This window comes from Pogoniulus pusillus, chromosome 23 (assembly GCF_015220805.1).
Source record: "Pogoniulus pusillus isolate bPogPus1 chromosome 23, bPogPus1.pri, whole genome shotgun sequence".
NCBI classification, from domain to species: Eukaryota; Metazoa; Chordata; class Aves; order Piciformes; family Lybiidae; genus Pogoniulus; species Pogoniulus pusillus.
The window spans coordinates 19,102,378-19,123,098 of record NC_087286.1 but is presented as its reverse complement, the minus strand read 5'-3'; the positions used below and the strand labels follow the sequence as shown (position 1 = coordinate 19,123,098).

The 20,721-nt window shown below is 47.2% G+C and overlaps 1 protein-coding gene across 1 annotated transcript; it reads right to left on the bottom strand.

Moving 5' to 3' along the window:
* Positions 1-829: 829 nt before the first annotated feature.
* SHH (sonic hedgehog signaling molecule) lies at positions 830-12,151 on the bottom strand. The gene is made up of 3 exons (XM_064162815.1): positions 11,615-12,151; positions 6,434-6,695; positions 830-2,876 (listed from the first exon to the last, which is right to left on the bottom strand). Exons 1-3 carry the CDS (start codon positions 11,921-11,923, stop codon positions 2,170-2,172), a joined length of 1,278 nt encoding a protein of 425 aa, XP_064018885.1. The 5' UTR covers positions 11,924-12,151; the 3' UTR covers positions 830-2,169.
* Between the last annotated feature and the right edge of the window lie 8,570 nt (positions 12,152-20,721).

Here is a 20,721-nt window from a genome sequence, read left to right as displayed (position 1 = left end):
CTCTGTACAAACTACCATCTCCATCGTCACAGAATTGCTGCTCCTGTGCGCTTGGTAAAAAATATTCTTTTCTAATAAATTTTGGGTTCTCCCTTTTTTTTTTTTTTGTGTTTTATTTCCTTTTTTTTTCCTTTTTTTTTTCTTTCCCCCTTTTTTTCTTTTTATTTTTTCTTTATTTTTCTTTTTATTTTTTCTTTATTTTTCTTTTTTCCTTTATTTTTCTTTATTTTCTTTTTTTCTTTCTTTTTCTTTCTTTTCCTTTTTTTCCCTTTTTTAGTTTTTTTCCTTTATTTTTATTTCTTTTTCTTTATCCCTTTATTTTTCTTTATTTTCTTTACTTTTCTTTCTTTTTCTTTCTTTTTCTTTTTTTCCCTTTTTTAGTTTTTTCCTTTATTTTTATTTCTTTTTCTTTTTCCCTTTATTTTTCTTTATTTTTGTTAATTTTTTCCATTTACTTCTCTTTTTTCCTTTATTTTTCTTTACTTTTCTTTTTTCCTCTTTTTTTCCTTTATTTTTCTTCTTTTTTCTTTTTCCCCCTTTATTTTCCTTTATGTTTCTTTTTTACCTTTAATTTTCTTTATTTTTTCTTTATTTTCCTTTTTTAAAATTTTCCTTTATTTTTCCTTTATTTTTCTTTTTTCCTTTATTTTTCTTTTTTCCTTTATTTTTCTTTTTTCCTTTATTTTTTCCTTTATTATTCTTTATTTCTCTTTTTTCCTTTTCTTTCTCTTTTTTCTTTACTTTTCTTTCTTTTCCTTCATTTTTCTTTTTTCATTTACTTTTCTTTCTTTTTCTTTTTTCCTTTTCTTTCTTTTTCTTTTTTCCTTTCTTTATTTTTCATGTTTTTTTCTTTCTTTTCCACGTTTTTTCTTTCTTTTTTCTTTCTCTTTCTTTCTTTTTCTTTTTTTCTTTATCTTTCTTTTATTTTATCTTCCCTTTTCCCCCACCCTCTCTTCTCAAAGCCGAAAACAACAAAGCTTCCTTAGAGCTCTCTTTGCAACTAAAAAGTTTCTGTAACAGCCTTGACTTCCACAAACGCGGCCAAACGGTGCTTTGTCCTTTCCTTTGTTTCATTTCTGTTCGTTCCTCTATTTTGTTTGTTTGGTTTCTGTTGGTTTTTTTACAAAGCAAACCATAGAAAACAACACAGCAATGACATTACATCGGCAAAAAAAAACAAACCAAAACAAAACAAAAAACAACCAAACCCCAACAAACAACAACCAAAAAAAACCAAAACACCCCAACAAAACAAAACCAAAAACCCCCCATCTATTTAAATTAAAATAATATATTCTCATCATTTACACTATTTCCAACAACGAAATGTGATTCAGTTAAGTCTTGATCTCTCAAAAAAACTCTAATTTACAATTCTGCGTATAAAAATATAATTTATGGACCCCCGTGAAGTTTGTCTCTCTCTTTTTTTTTTTGTCTTTTCTTTTTTTCTTTCTCTCGTGTCTGTGTTTGCTTGCTTGTGTTTTGGGCTCGTTGAAATGAAGGAAGGATGGCGCTGGAGAGATGGGAACACAGAGAGCTTTGCCTTCTGAAAGTCGGGACGCACGTGGCACGTAGAAAAATAGACTCTGCGCGGTTTTGCTCGGCCTCACAAAATAATTCTTTCCCCCCCCCCCCCCCTGTGAGTAGAGTTCACATGATAATAAATTATCAAAGAAACTATTTAAGGCTCTTGAAGGTCCGGTTCGTAGCATTTCAAACATCTATTCAAAAGACCAAAGAAATAAATATCCAGAAGAGGAGGAAAAGAAACGACCGACCAAGGAATGCAAGGACAAAATAAAAGAACAAATAAAAATATATATATATATATATATATATTTATAAACTAAACAGAACAGAACTTCCCGGGGTCTTTGCTTCCCTTAAAGTCTACTTTGGACTGTCCTACTTAATTATTATTATTTTATTATTATTATTATTATTATTTTAAAGTCTTAATCCGTGCTCTCTTTTAAAAATAGGTAATTTGTTTTTCCTTTTGTTTGTCTCTTGAGTTTTTATTTCCTTTTTTGTTGTTGTCGTTTTCTTTTCTCCTTTTTAAAATCCTTTCTCTCCCTCTCTCTCTCTCTCTCTCTCTCTCTCTCTTTCTGTGTCTCTGTCTCTCCCTCAGAAGCTCGATGGCAGCCAGGGAGGCGTGGGATGCTCTCAGCTGGATGGCCCCACCATGCCCAGTGGGTGCAAAGAGTCACTATCCAGCACCCAGCTGCCGATGCGGTAGAGGAGGCGAGAGTACCAGTGGATGCCGTGGGTGGTGGGGGCATCCACCAGGGCCCCCCCACTGGAAGGGCAGAGGGTGGCCAGCAACCCCTGGAGCAGGCGGAAGGGAGCAAACGCCCAGTGTGCCCAGCTGTGCTCCTCGATGACGGCGTAGCAGGAGGCCAGCACCCGGTTGATGAGGATGGTGCCCTGGGCGGTGAGTGGGGCATACGCCCCCGAAGCCTCCTCCCGCAGTGAGACGCTGTGCACAGCTGCCAGCAAGAGCTGCTGCCCACCCTCGCCCAACACGTAGACTCGCTGGCCTGGCCGTACGTGGCTGGCAAAGAGCGCCCGGCTGCTGGGGGTCCCTGGCTGGGACTGGTTGTGCTGGGGAGCCACAAAGAGGAGATGAGCAGCTGTCAGCAGCAGCTGGGCCCGAGGTTGCCGTGTCTCAATGACGTAGAAGATCTTGTGGGAGCCATCCTCCCGGTCGAGGAAGGTGAGGAAGTCACTGTAGAGCAGCCTGCCCTCTGTGTCAGCCACCAACACCCGGTCCCCAGGGCTCAAGTCCTTCACCAGCTTGGTGCCGCCTCGCTCCAGGTGCACTATGGCCGTGCCAGGGAAGCAGCCCCCTGATTTGGCTGCCACTGAGTTTTCTGTGCAAGGAGAGAGGCACAATGGAGTTAGAGAAGGAACCTTCTGGACCAACACATTGGAGCACAAGGGGACAGATCACTTCCCCAGCCACTCCAATTCACTCTAGAGGCACAGGTGCAGGATGCAGCCCCTGTTCCTTCTGGAATTCCTCAATCCTTGTCTACAAATGTGCCCTGTTTGCACCCAGCGAGCCAGGTGAGAGTCCACCTGCTTCCTGCAGGATTTGAGCTGGTACATCTACTTGGGTTAGGAGTTACAAAGGTGGTTTGTCTCATTAAGGAGATGGGCAAAAATATTTGCATTGAGAAAGCTGTTCCAGAACAAATCTCTTCTGGAAGAACTTCCCACCTGGCTACTGTTTGGCCTGCATTGACACTTGGTATCTCACAGGCTGTCAAAGCCAAGCAATTCTGCTCACATAAGGTTTCTCCCCTAGGCAAGTGTCCATGCTTGCAATACCCGGGGTCTCCACACAGCTCTTATTCAAGGAGCCTGTCTATGGCAGCAAATAGAAGAGAGCAGGAGGAGGCTTTGCCCCAAGAAGCATAACAATTTGCACATCGCTCCACCAGAAAGCAACAGCCCAGATCTCCCATCACCCTGCACATGACCCCTTGCTGCCCTCGGCATTTGCTCCTCTCCTGCTTGATACAGAAACTGCTGGGGCATGCTACCCCTGTATCAGCCCTGTTTGTCATGCCCAGTGCCCTGATTCACCCTCCTTCTGCCCTAAAAAAGCATCTTCTTCACCTCTGCCACACCACTGGTAGGAGGTTGCTGTTCTCTGTCCCAGGGCATGCGGTCCTTGAGCAACCCCATGCCTGTGCCAGACCCAAGGACATCTCTCTTTCACCTCCTCCAGCTAATGGAGTTACTCAGAGTTTAGTTACTAAGGGCTATCTCTAATCACTGCTGCATTCCAGTGCTACCAAGAGGAACAAGCACAGCTCTAAAGAAAGCAGAAATAGTGGTGACACTGTCAGTCCCTCTTGCAAGTCCCCTTCTGGAAACTCAGCCATGAGTAGGTCAGTGGGAGAGGACCTCTGCCTATTTCCAGCCTGATACCTGACTTAACCAGGGAATTCTGCAGCATTTCTGAAGGCTCTGATTTTCTGTGCATTAGGTAGCAGCCTGCAGCATGTCACAGTAGCAAGTGCCTTTGCTAAAGCTGTTGCTATTCTTCCCTTGCCTTCCCCTGGTTTGTCCCAGTTACTCTCCAGGTCGGTTTAGAGTCTGGGTGATTTTTCTATCTCCTAAAAGTAGTCAGATTTTGTATTTTGTCTCACTGGCTGATACTGAAGCCCTCATGACTTGAATCCTTGGAGTGCCTTCTAATGACTTTCTCAGGAAGGACAGGAAGGGCGAAAATTAGACCATTATTGATTTGCTAATGACTTTATCACTTCTTCAGAAATGAAGCAGGGAGATCTCCAAGGCCTCTTCAGGGAGGACATGGCAACAAACAAGCTATGTGCTTTATGTGGAGCCCTCCACTAGCAAACTACACCTTCCTACAAGCCAGCGGTAAAGATCTGGCTAGAGCTTTGTTTGCATATTCAGGGACTTGATGAATAGATCCACTAGTGTAGCAGCTCTACAAACATGCCAGTGAATTGGCAGAGGTGTGAAAATCTGCTTCTTTGAGCAATGCTTGTTTGGGTTCTCTAATTAAAATCCAATAAAGGATCAGCATTGTCATTCTGATTCATGTAATAAATGCAGACACTCTTGGAAGAGAGGACACTTCCATTTTTTTCCCAGCTTCTTCCCCCCCGCCTTTCCTCCCCTTCCCTATTTGTTCAGGTGCAGAAACCCTATGTGCCAATTCACACACATACTCTCCAAAAAACCCAGGACCTTCCAAGCACTATTTGCACAGCAGAGCCACTTTTCCAAGGCACTCAAGATCTGTATTTGAATTTTAAATGTAGAAGCTTGCTCTAAATACTTGCCATAGAGCATTATCAATGTCCCTTTTACCACCCCTGCCTCTCCCTCCTCTGTCCTGGTGACAATAATTCAGGCTTTTGGGGGAACTCTTCTTTGCATTCCAGTCTCTGGGATCATACTTTTTGCAAACAGAGATCTAGATAAAGAATCTTCCTGCCTGGCATTATGGGGTTTAATCTTCTCATCAGATGCTCTGTCATGAAACGAGATTTGGACAGTTTGAAATCAGGCTGGGCGGGTGGAATTCAAGCCTGCTCCCTTGCAGCCTGCGTGGTACAGTCACACGACCCTGCCTGACACCCTCTAAATATTGCCCCCAAGTCCGTGTGTGTCGAATCTCAATGAGCAGCTTGGGTCTAGTCCTCTGCTATGAAATACCCGTGGGGGTGGATTAGGGGGTGCACTTGGGCTAAGGTCATTGCACACCAGAATAGGACACCTTATGCTATAAAGCACATCTTCACCATTGAAAGGGATGTTTCTCATCACCGCACGCCTGACAGCTTTGGAGGGCCTCCTTTTGCCTGGAAAGGACTGGGGAGCTGAACAAAAGCCGTAGCAGGCTCTCAGGACAAAGCCCACATGAGCCGGGAGAGGTTCTACTTCGGCTCAGCCCCTGGGGAGCTTCAGCACGGAGTGGCAGGGAGGGTGTGGGGGGGTGTGTGCCCCTCTCGCAGGCGGGCATGGTGAAGCCAGGTCTGTTTCCCTGCCGGTTTTGAAGCAAACTGCTATATTTAAAGACAGCCCATTATTTTCTTTTGCCATCGAGTGTTTCTTGACACTTACAGAGGGTTGCTGGGCTAGAAGGTGCTATCAAAAAGCACTTTAGCTGGGTGGAGGGAGGTGACAGGGCAGGCTGGCACTTGCCAACTGTTTTGATATCCATCCTTCCCCCCACCTCCCCCCCCCCCCAAAAAAAAAAGTGTCAAATGTGAAGAAAATACTGGGAAAGTCGGAGATTTCTTGCGAGCTGTTCCCGGGTTGAGACAGCGTGTGGCGTTGTAAGCACAGGGGAAGGAAAAATGGCATGTATGTGTATGTCTGGCTGGGAATTTCCTAGCGGCTACTGCTGAAGGAGGCAGGGGACCACGTTTCTTATTTATTTTCCTGGCCGGCTCCCACTCGGAGATTAGCGATCGCGAGTAGGGCGTGCAGCCAGGGGAGACGGCCACTAGTGTTTGTGTTGAACATGCTCTTCGGATGGAGAAAGCAGCAAATCCCACGGGGGGAGGAGGAGGGTGTGCGGCTGCTGCGCAGCGCTGGTGGGAAGGCTGGGCGAGAGAATCACCCACATTAAAACGGCGTCCAAAAGTGCTGCAGCTGGCTGGGCTTTTAAAATTATGATTGTATCCCTTTCTCTCCTCTCTTGCCTTCCTTTCCCTCACCCCTACGCCGGCAGGTTCATTAAGAGGCGGGCGTGGGACGGGCTGCTCTCTGAATCCCCGAGGAGACGAGGAGGACGAGGCTGATGGGCACTCTGCGAGGATGGAGAGGAGGGAGTCCGGGCGGCACGGGGCAGGGCATGGAAGGCTCTGGGCTGCTGACCTGTGACCCAGGGGTGTCCTCCCCAACCCCGACGTGTCCCTGGGCGTGCTACCCGCCTCACCTGCTTTGACGGAGCAGTGAATGTGCGCCTTAGACTCGTAGTAGACCCAGTCGAAGCCTGCCTCCACGGCCAGGCGGGCCAGCATGCCGTACTTGCTGCGGTCCCGGTCCGAAGTGGTGATGTCCACGGCGCGGCCCTCGTAGTGCAGAGACTCCTCGGAGTGGTGGCCGTCCTCGTCCCAGCCCTCTGTCACCCGCAGTTTCACCCCGGGCCACTGATTCATCACCGAGATCGCCAGAGCGTTCAGCTTATCTTTGCAGCGCTGCGGGGATATGGGCACATGGGGAAGGGTGCATCGTTGGGGGGGTATTGCAGCCAGGGGCAGACCCCGCCTTCATCATCTACCTCCCCAGGGTATCATTCTACCCTCCCTTCCCCAGCTAAACCGGCATCAGGATCCACACAAACACCACACCACCACCCCCGAAAAGCAAAAACCACCAAAACCCCAACCAAGGCGAACAACAACCCCGAAACAACAAACCGCGCCACGGGGCGAGCAAAGCCAGGGCTGAGCATCCTGTCCCCTTGCTGCCAGGGAAGGACGGGGATGCAGGTGAGGAAGAGGGCGAAACTTGGGTACACGGGAGGAAGGGGGGATAAAGACCACGAAGAGCCACCGGGACACCACCTCCTCCCTCGGCACCTGCATCAGGGACAGGGGGAACCCTGGCCCCATCCGCAGCTCTGAGGTGTGAGTGTGTCGCTTCAAAGCCACCTGCAAGGAGCAAATTCCTGCAGCTAAGTGCCCTGTCCCCTTCCCGAGAGCAAAGTTTCGGCCGAGAACAAACACTCGCCGTGTATCTCAGAGTCACAGATTCCCCTTCGGAATGTCTCTCCGGGTCTTTTCAGCTTAATTCTGTGTTGAAAGGGGTCTCAATACATGTTAACAGCCTTTATGTGCTGGAGGGAGAAGTGGGTTGTTTTTTTCTCTCCCTTCGCCCATCACTCATTAGAACCCTCAAAGCAGCATGGGCTGGGAGCATTCACTCCGCTTCAAACATACATCGGCGCTCGCCTACAAAGCCCAGCAAATCCATACAATAATACAGCTCTTAGTGGGAAGATGAAAAGCAAGGGAGGGCCAAGCAGGGAAGTTTAGCGAAGCAGGGATGCTATGCAAGTTAGGAGAACCTTTGTGTGAAATAAAACATGTCCAAATCCTTGGAGAAGACAACACAGGGTTTTCCATCACCCTCTGGAGCCACTGGCCTTCCATGGAGCTGAACCAGGCCCCACAACCCCCGGGGCCTGTGAGAATCGAGCAAACAAGGGGGGGCAGGATAGGGGGGAGGGAAGAGGGGATGTAGTGGTGAAATTGAGAGGAGCTCCAGGTGAAATCCTGAAAGTTTGACGAGAGGATTTCCCATCTAAGCCAAGGGGGGAACAGACATGCCAGCAGCCCCCAAAATCTGGAAATCATCACCAAAAAGCATTGAAAATTGATTGACTGAAGCTATCGAGTTAGAAACATGTCATCAACATTTTCTCCCCTTTTTGAGAGGAAAATAACTCATGGATACACACAGTGTGGCTTGCCTGATGCAAATATCGATGTGGATTAAAGCTGCAGCAGGATGCGGTGAGCTGCTCTGCCCTCTCTTTTCCTGGCCTGACTGAGATGCTTGGCCTTCTGCAGGACCATTCTCCTCAATTCACCCCCGACACTGCCGGTAACAGACCTCGGAGTCTGCTTTCACAGCTCCCAGAACGACACAGCCCCTCCACTACCCAGGCGACACCACTTCTAAGGGACACAGCAAGGCTGCTCAATAAGAAAGTTCCCATGTGTCTATCAGCAGCCATAAAAAGCAATTCTGGTAATGAGCAGATCCCAAGAGATATAAAATGCAATCGTGAGCTCACTTTGGACTCTCTGGCCTACCGCTTCATGGGTGTTTGTTTGGGTTTCAGCACCATTCCCAGCAACAAAGCCCAGCAACACAAGGAAGTTGAGTTTGAGTATTCTTTTTTTCCTGCCTCATACACCTGAGAGGATGGATATGTTCCTCCACTGATTTACAGGGGGGAAAAAGTGAAGGATCAGACATTACAGCTACTGGAAAGGCAGCATCCCCCTGCGACACAGTGACAGCAAGGATGCAGATACCTTAGCAAAGGTGTGGGTAAGGATAGGGTCAGCGGCGCAGGCAGTGGCAGGGTGTTGCTGCCGATCTGGCCCTGTGAGCATCAGCTCCCAGCTTCAGGCAAAATAAAGAAGAAACGACCTCCTAAAGGACTTTCCTCCCTTTTATATTGCCTGAGCTGGATTGTCAGAGTCAAAAGCCGTGAAGCACAGACTATTTATTAATTCATTGGGTCGTGTGCCACAAATCAAGCCCAATTCTGTTCAGCCACCGTGAAGCTCAGCAGGGCTGCCTCCACTAACGCTTTGTGTGGAGGCAAAGTTGTTCAACAAGCCCTCTCCTGCCAGCTCCTAATCTCTTCACAAATGAATTGCTTGAAGGAAACACTTAACAGGTACCTGTCAGTGTAAACAACCTGGTGGGCTTCCTAAATGCCAAGTTGATCTCTAAATTCCTCAATTCACGCACTGGTTGTGTGCCTGCATTACACGAGATTGCTATTTTATTTCATACAAATTCCAACTTTATCATACTGACCTGGCCTCCTTATCTCTCCCCAGAATCCAGCCAATGGCTGAGGAGGGGGGGAGGGAGGGGAGGAAGGGGAGAGCCTTCAGCAAACTGCTGTTGTCACCTGCAAAGTTGAGAACCTGACTTACCCACCTCTGTTTGCGTTCCCCCCACCCCCTTCCCGGAGTTAATATTAACTAGCGGCTAATGCATTCGGCAACTATTCTGCAAGTTTAACAGTTCTATTCAGGGAAGATCTCTCCATGGTTGAAGGGCTCGCCAAGCAGGGGTTTAAAGGCTGGGATTTAACAAGAGGTTGCTGGCCGAAAGAAAGAAAGAAGGAAAGAGTGGAAAAGCAAAGCAGGGAGACCGGCAGCAGCACGGCACCTCGGGGCGCTGCAGCCCCGGCCGTGCGGGGAGAAAGTGCGCAAGGGCAGCCTCTCCTCCCCCTCCCCAGCCCAGCTCCGCTTCCCTGCCCCTGCTTCGCCGAGGGGTGTCGGAGCCCGGCCCTGTCTCCAACCTTGCTCCCCTCTTTGCCTCTGGGTACCCGGAGCTGCGGCCTCCCCGTCTCCCTGCCCTCAGCCCATCTTCCCTCTTTGTGTCTGAGGCGCAGAGCTAAGCAATGAAGTGAGATGTGTGTAAAAAACAAACGAACGAACATTTACAAAAGAATAAAAAGGGAGAGAGGGGAGAAGAAGGAGAGAAAAAGCATTTGTTTTCGTTCCGTTCGTCGGAGGGAAGTTGACAGAAGGTCAGGAGTTCACACGCTGCCAGCTAATGCAGCGAGAACGGTCAGCCGCTTAGCCGGTGCGGCGTGCCCCGAGAGAGCGGCGGGTCCGGGGTGATCCCGCCCGCCGCCCCCGGCCCGCGTACCCCAGCCTGCAGCCCAGTCCTTCCCACACAGGCTGCCGGCTCACCCCCACGCCCTGCTCCGCCGCGCACACGCACCGGCGCAGCCGCGCAGAGAGGGATGCGCTGTGCCCCGGCGGGAGCCCGTCTCCCGTGGAGCCGCTGCCGCCGCCGCTGCCGCCGGGCTGCGGAGGAAAGGGTGAAACCCGAGCCGCCGCGATCGATACGCGAGGGGAGTAAGTGGAGCTGAAAATGCGAGAGATGCGGCTGCCTGGCCGCACGCACCGGAGGCAGCTAGGGCGGAGGACCGCGGGTGCGCAGAAGGGCGCGGACCGCGCCGCATCCGAGACGAAGGGACCGGACCGGCACCGGCACCGGCTCCGCTCCGCACCCCCGCGCGGGGCAGCGGTAGGCGGCGGGCGGGCAGAGGCGAACCGCCGCGCTCCGAGGTACCGTGCGATTTAAGGTGGTCGGGAGGAGATGGTGCCGGCCGCCGGCCCCTCGCCCCGAGAGACCCGGCAAACGTGCGGAAAATCAGGCCGAGGAACGGGCAGAGTTTGGGAAATTCCACCCCCCAGCCCCCCCTTCCCCGCGTCCACTCCCCGCCTAGTCCTTCCAGGCAAGTCCTGTTCTAGCGCTGAAGGTGGGGCTTAAATGTATTAATATTAAAAAAGCGCTGTTGACCTATATTTGGAGGAAACCTATTTCCAGCGTCTAGATTGCATGTAGTTTCAGAAACTCTGGGATTGACAAGAGCAATTGACTTCACCGAGCTCTCTGCTGAGCATGAATAATAATTACGAGGTGACTCTCGGAGAGATTCACTCTCCTCCTTCTCCCTCTCTTTTTCCTCTCTCTTTCTTTCTTCCCCTTTTTATCCTCTTTCCTCCCCCCCCTCCCCAGAAAATGGTTCCGCAATCTGATTCCACCCGAGATCCAATATTTACCCAGTTGTAAACCCTGTGCCATCAGATTTTTTAAAACACAAGGTGATGCAATGCCGATAAGTTGCAAGTCCCTCCCCTGTGGAAGTACCAGAGCATTGGTGGCGAGCATCCTTAAAGAAATATCAATATATTTACGCTCTGACGGGCACAATTGCAAATGATGGTATTGCAATACGAGCTATATAATACGGAATCAGGAGAGGAATGGTCGATCCGGCTTCAGCTGCCTTTTGTGAGTGCACGACTGCATGCCTACTAAATTTAGAATATGCTCGAGAGGAAAAGAATAAATAATAATAATGAAGGCTAAAATGAAATGAAGCGGGGGGGGGAAAGAGTAATTAAATAAAATATATGTAAAAAATCAAGTCAACAGGCGTAGCAACAGAGGACTGCGTTTGTAATAACGAGTGAGTGGCCTGGCGGTCACTATACACTTGGGGTCCTCTGAGCTGTATGCAATTCGTTTGATCAAAGTGCATCCTTGGGGACAAATGCAAACAGCAATCTCTAACCAAGTTACAGAGAACGCCATGGCACGGTAATAACTGTAAGTATCACCCAGATTCCCCCGCCAAATATCTAGATAGCTCCAGCTCCAGACCCTGCTAACTTGTCTGGATAGATGGCATTTACATTCAATGGGGGAAACTAGCAGAGTTTGGAGGGGCGGGGGGAGGAGGGGGAGAGGGAAAGGGGGGACTTTCAAAAATACTAAGACAGATGCGTCCTTTAGGATTGCTCAGAGAGGTTAACAAACACAAAAACAGGTATCTCTGTGGCTCTACCTGAGTCATCAGTCTGTCAGCTCCCGTGTTCTCTTCATCCTTAAAAATAATGTCAGGGTTGTAATTTGGGGTTAGTTCTTTAAATCTCTCGGAGTTTCTTGTGATCTTCCCTTCATATCTTCCACTGGCCCCTAGAGTCTTCTCTGCCACATTGGGAATAAACTGCTTATAGGCTAAAGGGGTCAGCTTTTTGGGGTGTCTCCTTTTTCCAATGCCCCTGCCTGGTCCACAAGTCAGCCCAGAGGAGACTAAAAGAGCGCAGATGAAGCCCACCAAGAGAATTCTTGTCAACAGCAGCATTTCGTCCATTGAATCCAATTACTTCAAAGCTCTCTGTGCCTATCCCTGGCTGTCTCTCTAGAGCTCTCTCTCCTCCTATGTCCTTGTCTGCTTTCTGAATCGTATACTATCCACCGATCCCTAGCAAGACAGGTGCTGGAATGGCAGGCTTTAGGTCGCTGATAACGGAACACATCGGAGTTTGGTCGGGAGACAGCAAGCGAGAGACAAAAAAAAGGGTCTGATTTTAATGGTAGCAAAGCAAGACGCTTGTGAGAGGAGTCTGCCTTTAGTTCTATATTATAGCTGCCAGGGCCGAGAGCTGATTGGCCAAGGCGAGACAAGCTTGTCTTCTGATGTTTTAACCCTCAAAAAGGCAACAAATTCTTGAAAGATTTTTTTTTCCTTTTACCTGAAGGGCTTGGAGCTGAGAGGGGTGGAGATCGCTCTTTCTTGGGATAACATCAATTACACACTGTTTCTTTTCTTTCTTTTTTTTTTTTTTCTTTTCTTCTTCTTCTTTTTCTTTTTTTTTTTAATAAACTTTCTTGGCAGAATGGTACATTTGTCGGCAAGAGGAACAGATTCCTTCATTGGGGGGTGGGGGGGCAAAATAATAAATAAGATTAGCAGGCTGCCTCAGTGCAAGCTAAGTTTCTAAGGGCAGTTGCGGTTAAATAAAACGCCGAATTATCGGGGAGCCGTGCAAATAGAAACCCATTGGGGAAATATTAACGCCCGGGGAGGGGGGGGGGGGGGGGGGGGGGGGGGGGGGGGGGGGGGGGGGGGGGGGGGGGGGGAAGGGAAGGGATGTGATGATGCCATTTAAGAGCGCACCCACCTAAGTGGGTTGTAACAGGTTTCTTCCCCCCTGAAAAAGGCGATTGCTCTCCCTCCTGAAGGCACACGTTTTCAAACACACTTGTCGTTGAGCTGATAAATAACTACTGTAAAGGCGAAAAAAGAAGTTTGATAGGAGGCGGCAGCTACATGAAGTTGGTATGTCTGACTTGTGTATCTCACAACTGCAGTGTGGAGAGATCTTAGACGGCACTCCCCCCCTCCCCCCCAATAAAACCAAGACTATCACCCAGTTTAAAATAATATTGTATCTTCACAAGTGCATGAAAAGTCAACTGATTAAAAATAGATGGTCTCCTGAGCACACTGGGGCTATATTCTTTGTTTCTGTGGTCGAAGTGGAAGAGGAGCGTTTCAGAGCCTTCCACCCTCCTTGCAGGGTGTCATTAAGTTTTTAAGGAAAGCGTAGTGTTGAAAGCATCCGCAAACACAATTAACAGAGATCGATCCGAGCGAAGTGAATGGAAAGGGGATAAGTTTAATGTTAAATTAATTGTTATCTCATGCAGCGTGGCAAGTGATGTCTTTATCCCGAACTCCAAATGCTACTAATCAGACAAAGGTGTTGAGAGACGAGCAAAATTGCAGAGATGGGGCTGATAGAGCAGGTTAGGCAGAAAAGCAGAGTCCCATATGAGCAAACACTTCTCTGCCCTGTAAAGAGCTCATTTGCTTTTTACTCCTAAGAAAATACAGTTTGTTCTAAGAGTTAGAAACTTTCAGGAAGTTTGGGGTGGGTTTTTTTTTTGGGGGGTGGTGGGGTGTTTTTTGGTTGGTTTAGGTTTTTTTAGTTCTTAAAAATTCCAAGGCGACATGCTGATGTGATTTCAAGTCCACTTTCTCAGGAAGGAAACAAGAAAGAAAGAAAGAAAGAAAGAAAGAAAGAAAGAAAGAAAGAAAGAAAGAAAGAAAGAAAGAAAGAAAGAAAGAAAGAAAGAAAGAAAGAAAGAAAGAAAGAAAGAAAGAAAGAAAGAAAGAAAGAAAGAAAGAAAGAAAGAAAGAAAGAAAGAAAGAAAGAAAGAAAGAAAGAAAGAAAGAAAGAAAGAAAGAAAGAAAGAAAGAAAGAAAGAAAGAAAGAAAGAAAGAAAGAAAGAAAGAAAAGGAAGAAAGGAAGGCAGGCTCTTTGGGGTGAACAATTATATGGAAGTTTTCCTGTTTGTGACATCGATCTGAGTCGTAATCCAGCTTCAACCATGTGAAAATGGACTTTGAAATTACTTTTTTTAAGTGGTAAAAAGAAGTTGTAGATCCGTAAACTGTAAGAAGCAGGACAGCCCGGGCTTTTCAAGGGACAAAGTGGTCTTTTTTACATAAACTTGAGAAAGTAGCCGGCAAAAGTGATCGGAAGCTCTCACCTCGATTCTAACTGGTGCTGTTCCCTTTTCTTCATCCTAGACCTTTCTTCTGGCATTTAAGTTTCTTTTCAGAGCTTCAGCCAATCATTGATTTGTCTTTCCGAGCTTTAAATGTTGGAGTTTTGACTTGGAATATGGGGGGGGGGAAGTTAAAAATCCAGCAGCTTGGCTTCTGGGTTTTTGTCAACCAACTTAGTGGCAGAAACAAGTTGTTTAACAGCTAAATACCTGCTTTATGCTATCAAAGGAAAGAAAAAAAAAAATAAAGAAAAGAAGAAGGGGGGGAAAAAAAGCCCCAAAACGCAAGAAAACCAAACTTAAGTTTTATCTCCCTGTATGCCTGCATGTGAGAAGACAGATACAAGGAATATGTAATTTATACAAAAGAGGGTATGTTCTTTTGATGTGGTTGTTTAAACAGCATGACTTGATATAACAGTTGATTAAACAGTGCCAAGGAATAAAAGCTATTCTTAATGGTGTGGGATACTGCAAATCTTTTATCACCCCTCTTACCTTGTCACCCTCCCCAAGGAGAGATGATCGATATCCCAGACACTAGACGAGTGGACATCGCAGTGAAGAAGTATAAAGAATAAGGATAAGCTCCCTCATTATCAGATTGCCATATGTACAGAGCAGTCACCCAAAGATTAACAGGGAAGGAAACGCAAAGAAGGAATTAATTAAATGCAAGTAATAAATGCGCGGGAAGGGGGGGGGGGGGGGGGGGGGGCGGGCAATGGGAGAAATCAAGAAAAGTTGTAACTGTGGGAAGCTTGAGATCACCCTCCGATCAAATTAGATGTGAAAGAAAGCAGAGCTGGGGCGTGCGGGGATGGTCTGCTCAGTTTCAGCGCAGGCTGGAGCTGGCCGCGGCCCCGCCGGGAGCCGGCTGGGGGGAGCCGGGCGGGGAGCAGCGGGGAAGCCGGGGGAAGCCGGGGGATGCCCGCCCGCCCCGCCGTTCCCCGCGCCTCTGGGATGAGCCCTGCCTCTCCTATCCACTCCAGGCTTTTTCTTTTCTTAATGTTTGTTTTCTTTAAACGCTACAGCTTCTGGGGGAAAACAACCCCCTCCCCAGCCCCCCTTAAACTCACACCGGTCGGTAAAAGCGCCGGAACACATTCCCCCAGAGAAGTTCCTGTCCCCAACACCACCATCTGCATGTAGCCTCTCTGACAAGTGCTGCTGAGAGGAGCATCAGCACCCGGCCCACAACCACCCCTGCCTGCTCGCATTCTGACAGCAAAAGCGAGAACCTCAAACCAAGAAACCGCCACAGCCGCTGCTCGGGCACTGCTGCCTGCTTCAGGGGCATTCATCTCTCGGTCCTGGGTTATAAAAGTCAATGCTGCATCCCAAACCTGCAAGGCCTCTTTTCACTCTCTGGGAAGGGAGCCTGGGGCTGTCCCAGTCTTCTGTGGAGGAGAGTGAGGTGCTCTGTACCTCTCTGCCTATGCCAACACAAACCAAAGCAGCTGCTGTTCCCCATGAGGAGCAGTACCCAGGGGCCCTTCAGGGCTGCACAGAGTGAGGGCACTGGGGGAGGCCCCTGAATGCAAGCTCACTTGCTCCACCACCCCGGCTTTCGTGGTCAAGTCCCTCTTGAAGCTGCCACCAAGTTCTCTTTTGGGCCCTACATCCCAACGGGGATGGGGTGATGGGTAGCCACTCGGATCATCTGGAGCCTTCACCCTTTGTCCTCCTGGGTGAAGCAAACGCCACAGTCCTGGGAACATCTACATCCAACCCTACAGAGTCCTACTTTTCTTGCTCCTGTGCAAGTGCCCATCACAGCTTGACTGCTCAGCTTCCTCACTGTTGCACAGACTTCCACCCCTCCTGCCAACCCCTATCTGTGGTAGCCCCAGGGCTTCCTCCACTCTTCAGGGCCATGCGTGATGTTGTGGGGATACACTGGCCTGGGCCATTCCCACGGGGTCCAGCCTGAAGAGGGGAAGCAGTGGGTGAACTCTGGCCCAGACCAAATGGTTTGGGAATCTCAGTTATTATTTGTTATTATTTACCTTCTTTTGTGTGGTGTTTCTGTTCTTGGGTGCTGGGTTTATTTTAAACCTGGACTTGCTGCTGGCTATTACTTCTAAACCCAGAGAGGGGATCATTCTGCACAAGCAAGGTTGCTCATTGGCCATTTTAAGCTCCTGAATTTTCTCATGCTGAAATATTTCACTTGATGAATCCCAAAATACAGGATGAAAAGTGGGGAGGCAAATGTTTGTGGAGCTTTTAACTGGGTCTTAATTACTTATCACCCTTGATAGCCACCATCTATGCTCATGCTTAATGTATGATTTTTAGTGATGATCCTTTTTCAGAGTGTTAAAGCTTCGTTCTTGTAGCCTCTTTACACTCGTGGTGCTTCCCACGGATCTGGGACAAAGTGATCATTGACAGAGAAGTGAATCATGAACAGCTTCAGTGAAAACAGAGATTAGATTATGGAAGAGTAAAACTGGTGTAAATGGAAGGAGACTTACACAGGTTCTTCATCTGAAGCTTTGTTTGTGTCTGTTACACATTCCACCTTCCCTCATGAAGATGTTTAGGCTATTTTATTGAAAGGAATTATTAAGCATCCCTTGTTGCCTGTTGTGATGGTATTGCAATACCTGTCTTGAATATCAGCCTGGAGATCTCAGTTCAGAATTGCTGCCTCACTGGCAACTGCACCTTCACAGTGACAAGCAGAATGAGATTTGTTCCTTGGGATCTCCTAACCAAAAAATCCCCAAATCCTGGCATCAAAAAGAACACTTAAGCTTATATTTTCCCATTTGTTTTGGCTTGACAGCAAAATTCAGGGATTCATGCAGCTGAAGCCTGTCTCCTTCAGTATGCCCTTAGTCTGGCAGTAGTCTATAAGCACTCCTGCTATGGGAAAAAAATATCCTATGCATATGGAGAGGCAGAAAATTATTGCTTTCCAGACTAAATGGCTACATGCTTTGGTTTTGCAGTTTTCATATTCATCTGCTTATGGATTAATGCTAATCATTGACTTGGCTATGGTCAACAGAGCTCTCCATCATGCCTACAAAAACATGCCACAGGCAACATGATTCATAAGCCACTGTTATCTACGCTCTGTGTGTGTGTGTATATATATATATATATATATATATGCTCTTAACCCAAACTTTAAAGCAGAGGTTCCCACAGGTTTGCTTATATCCTCAGCAGCGTTAAGACATAGCATCTGATTAAAGATTTATGGAGAAAGCCTCAAATTTCTTTTTAAAGTCTTTTTGCTTCTCTTTTTGAATAACCCAACATTCCATACCAAAACCCTCAGGTAGGAATGATTATAGTGATGGGGTTTTTTTGTTTGTTTGGGTTTGGGTTTTTTTTTCCCCTCCTTTCCTGGATTGTGATCTGGGTCCCTTTTTAGTCACTTCCTTCTAGTCATGAGTGGGGAAAATCCCATCCAAGGTGTTTCTAATCAGGCAGGGAATTTGGAAGGGAAGTAGCCACTAGGGGAGCTCCATGTCGGGAGTAACCTTTGAGCATCTTCATCACAGCTAACACAGCTTTCTGTAGTCACCAAGAGCAGAAGTGTGAAAGTGGGCATTAAGCTTTAGAAAAGCCAACAAGCAGCAGCATAGCAAATAGGCAAGAAATTAATTAATTTCTTTCTTACTGCAGATAATTCTATGAACAAGGAATTGAAAGGTATTTTCTTGTCCCTCTGCACATTGAGTTATGGTGTGCATGTATGTATGTGTTTCTTCAGTATATGGAGGAGAGAAGTAATTGTGTCACATATTCCTTAAGCTCCTAATGACCCACAAAATGAAAAGATATTGAAAGGCAGCTGCTTAAGCATGACCCATGAGTAAGAGAATAACCAATGTTCAGCCCCTGTTGTAATGGTGACTTGCTTTCCTGGTCCTTGGCAGGTGACTTAGATCCAATGTTCACATCAAATAAATATTTCTAAAGATAAACCTTCAAAATAAATCACATTTTATTCTTCTTGTTGTTGTTGTAAGAAACAGCTGGATTAGTAATGGCTAGTGCATTAATTTGAGGTTTTGGCTGTTTGTCTAAAGAATTTATCTGGCAACTGAGGCAATGGTCATTAGAGGTGATGGGTGTATGAAAGACCAAAAGAGATCTTTTTCCCATGTGGATTCTTACTTGCTTTTCTTGGCATGCCACCTGTTCTCATAGAATCATAGAATCAGGCAGGTTGGAAGAGACCTCCAAACTCATCTAGTCCAACCTAGCACCCAGCCCTAGACAATCAATCAGACCATGGCACTAAGTGCCCCGGACAGGCTTTGCTTCAACACCTCCAGGCACAGCAACTCCACCACCTCCCTGGGCAGCCCATTCCAATACCAATCACTCTCTCTGCCAACAACTTCCTCCTAACATCCAGTTTAGACCTCCCCTGGCACAACTTGAGACTGTGTCCCCTTCTTCTGTTGCTGGTTGCCTGGCAGAAGAGCCCAACCCCATCTAGCTACAGCCTCCCTTCAGGTAGTTGTAGACAGCAATGAGCTCTGCCCTGAGCCTCCTCTTCTCCAGGCTGCACACCCCCAGCTCCCTCAGCCTCTCCTCACAGGGATGAGCTCCAGGACCATCCCCAGCCTTACTGCCCTTCTCTCAACACCTTCCAGCACCTCAACATCTCTCTTGAATTGAGGGGTCCAGAACTGGACACAGCACTCAAGGTGTGGCCTGAGCAGTGCTGAGCACAGGGGCAGAAGAACCTCCCTTGTCCTGCTGCCCACACTGCTCCTGAGCCAGCCCAGGATGCCATTGGCTCTGCTGCCCACCTGGGCACACTGCTGCCTCATCTTCAGCCTACTATCCACCAGCATGCCCAGGTCCCTCTCTGCCTGGCTGCTCTCAGCAACTCTGGCCTCAGCCTGTAGCACTGCTTGGGGTTGTTGTGGCCAAAATGTAGAACCCTGCACTTGGACTTGTTAAATCTCACCCAATTGTCCTCTGCCCACCCATCCAGCCTGTCCAGGTCCCTCTGCAGGGCTCTCCTACCCTCCAACAGATCACGACCTGCTCCCAGTTTGATGTCTTTTGCAAACTCACTGATGCAGGACTCAATCCCCTTGTCCAGGTCATCAGTAAAGATATTGAACAGTACTGGGCCCTGCACTGGTCAACTAAACCCTCTGAGTGTGAAGAAACTATGTAACAGACCTGCTCCCATTGCTCTAAGTACCAGTGTTTATTTAAGCTAATAAAAGCCTTTAACATACAAGAACAGCAACAAAAAGTGCTTATACATCATATCTATTATTACTCTCCACAAATGGTTACCTTTTAGCAAGATCCACACTTTAAGGTACTGCTTTCCTGTTCAGAAAAAAATTAAAAGGAAAAGAAAAAGAAGGGGAAAAAAAGGCAAATAGATAAATATCACTATGAAATGCAAGCAATGCTGGCTGCCTGATCCACATTGTTCTTGTATTTTAGGGGAAAAGTGCAAAGTCATAATTTGGAATATTGAGTGATAATGCATCTCCTGGCCTGCATGCCATGACAGCCAGACAGGGGATGCTAAGAGAAACCTGAAGGCATGAGATAAATTCAAACTTAACTTGCTGGATTTTGCAGTGTGAAGTTGGCTTGCCCAAAGTACACAAACCAACAGACTGGATCAAGGCTCTCTGTTTGGGCAGAGATCAGAAACAAAGCTTGCCCTCTGAAGTCCACCTCATAGTCACATCCAGCCATGGTAACCACTGTATTCACTGGGCCATGGTAGCAGGAGAGGTATGTGCATGATTGTCTTAGTTTTTCTTGCTTCCTTACATTTGCAGACTATTTTTGAGCATAGTTTACATGTTTTCTGTCCTTTCCCCCCCTCCCCTGGGCATATTTACACTCTGCCTTTTAAAAAAGCTTTCTTCACATCAGTTAGTTTAGCAATGTGCTTGTTAAAACTGTTCCTAATATCTGGCATATGATTGAAAATGACTTAATTGTTCTATTTCTTCCTTCCCCCCCTAAAAAAAATTGCCCCTGATACGGTTTTGAATGGCTCTCTGTTCACAAATGCCTAACATATATGTTAGGGGGTGACTCTGAAACACTTCTTAGATACATCAATTTGATTGCCCTTATTTATTTATTTAGATTTGTAATAATGACAGTAAATGGCCCTCTGAATCAATCTGGGCACTTTGCAGTCATTAATACTGCAGCATCGATATCACATAACACAATTATGGTGCAATAAATTACCCATATGCCTCATCTGTTGCCCAACCAGAAGAAGAGCTCCCTGTATCTATCACATTGTTCATTTATGTCTTTTTCCCTCTGAAACACCTTGACAGCAGTAAAAAAAAATAAAAATAGGGCTCTGAAATGTTCCTGAAAGCTCAACAAAATCCTCTCCTTCCAAGCAAAGATGCAGCTCAGGAAACTGTGTGTGGGATGCTGCATCGGCTAATACGTCCTCGTGAGTGGAGAAGGGGCCAAACCTCTGCACAACCAACTGATGAAGTTACTTCTGTGGACACCAGAACATCTCAGAAGGACAATTTGCATTGATCACATCTCCAACTGGATTGTAGAACGCTTCAGGAAGTCTTCTAGTCACTCATCTGAAGCCACACAGGG

What these genes read in the sequence shown, in the direction of transcription:
- SHH (XM_064162815.1), bottom strand. Translation starts at nt 11,923, where the DNA reads ATGGACGAAATGCTGCTGTTGACAAGAATTCTCTTGGTGGGCTTCATC. An exon ending in CTGACAGACTGATGACTCAG is followed by an intron (nt 6,696 to 11,614) that starts GTAGAGCCACAG and finishes ATATCCCCGCAG; the next exon opens with CGCTGCAAAGATAAGCTGAA. An exon ending in TCACTGCTCCGTCAAAGCAG is followed by an intron (nt 2,877 to 6,433) that starts GTGAGGCGGGTA and finishes CTCCTTGCACAG; the next exon opens with AAAACTCAGTGGCAGCCAAA.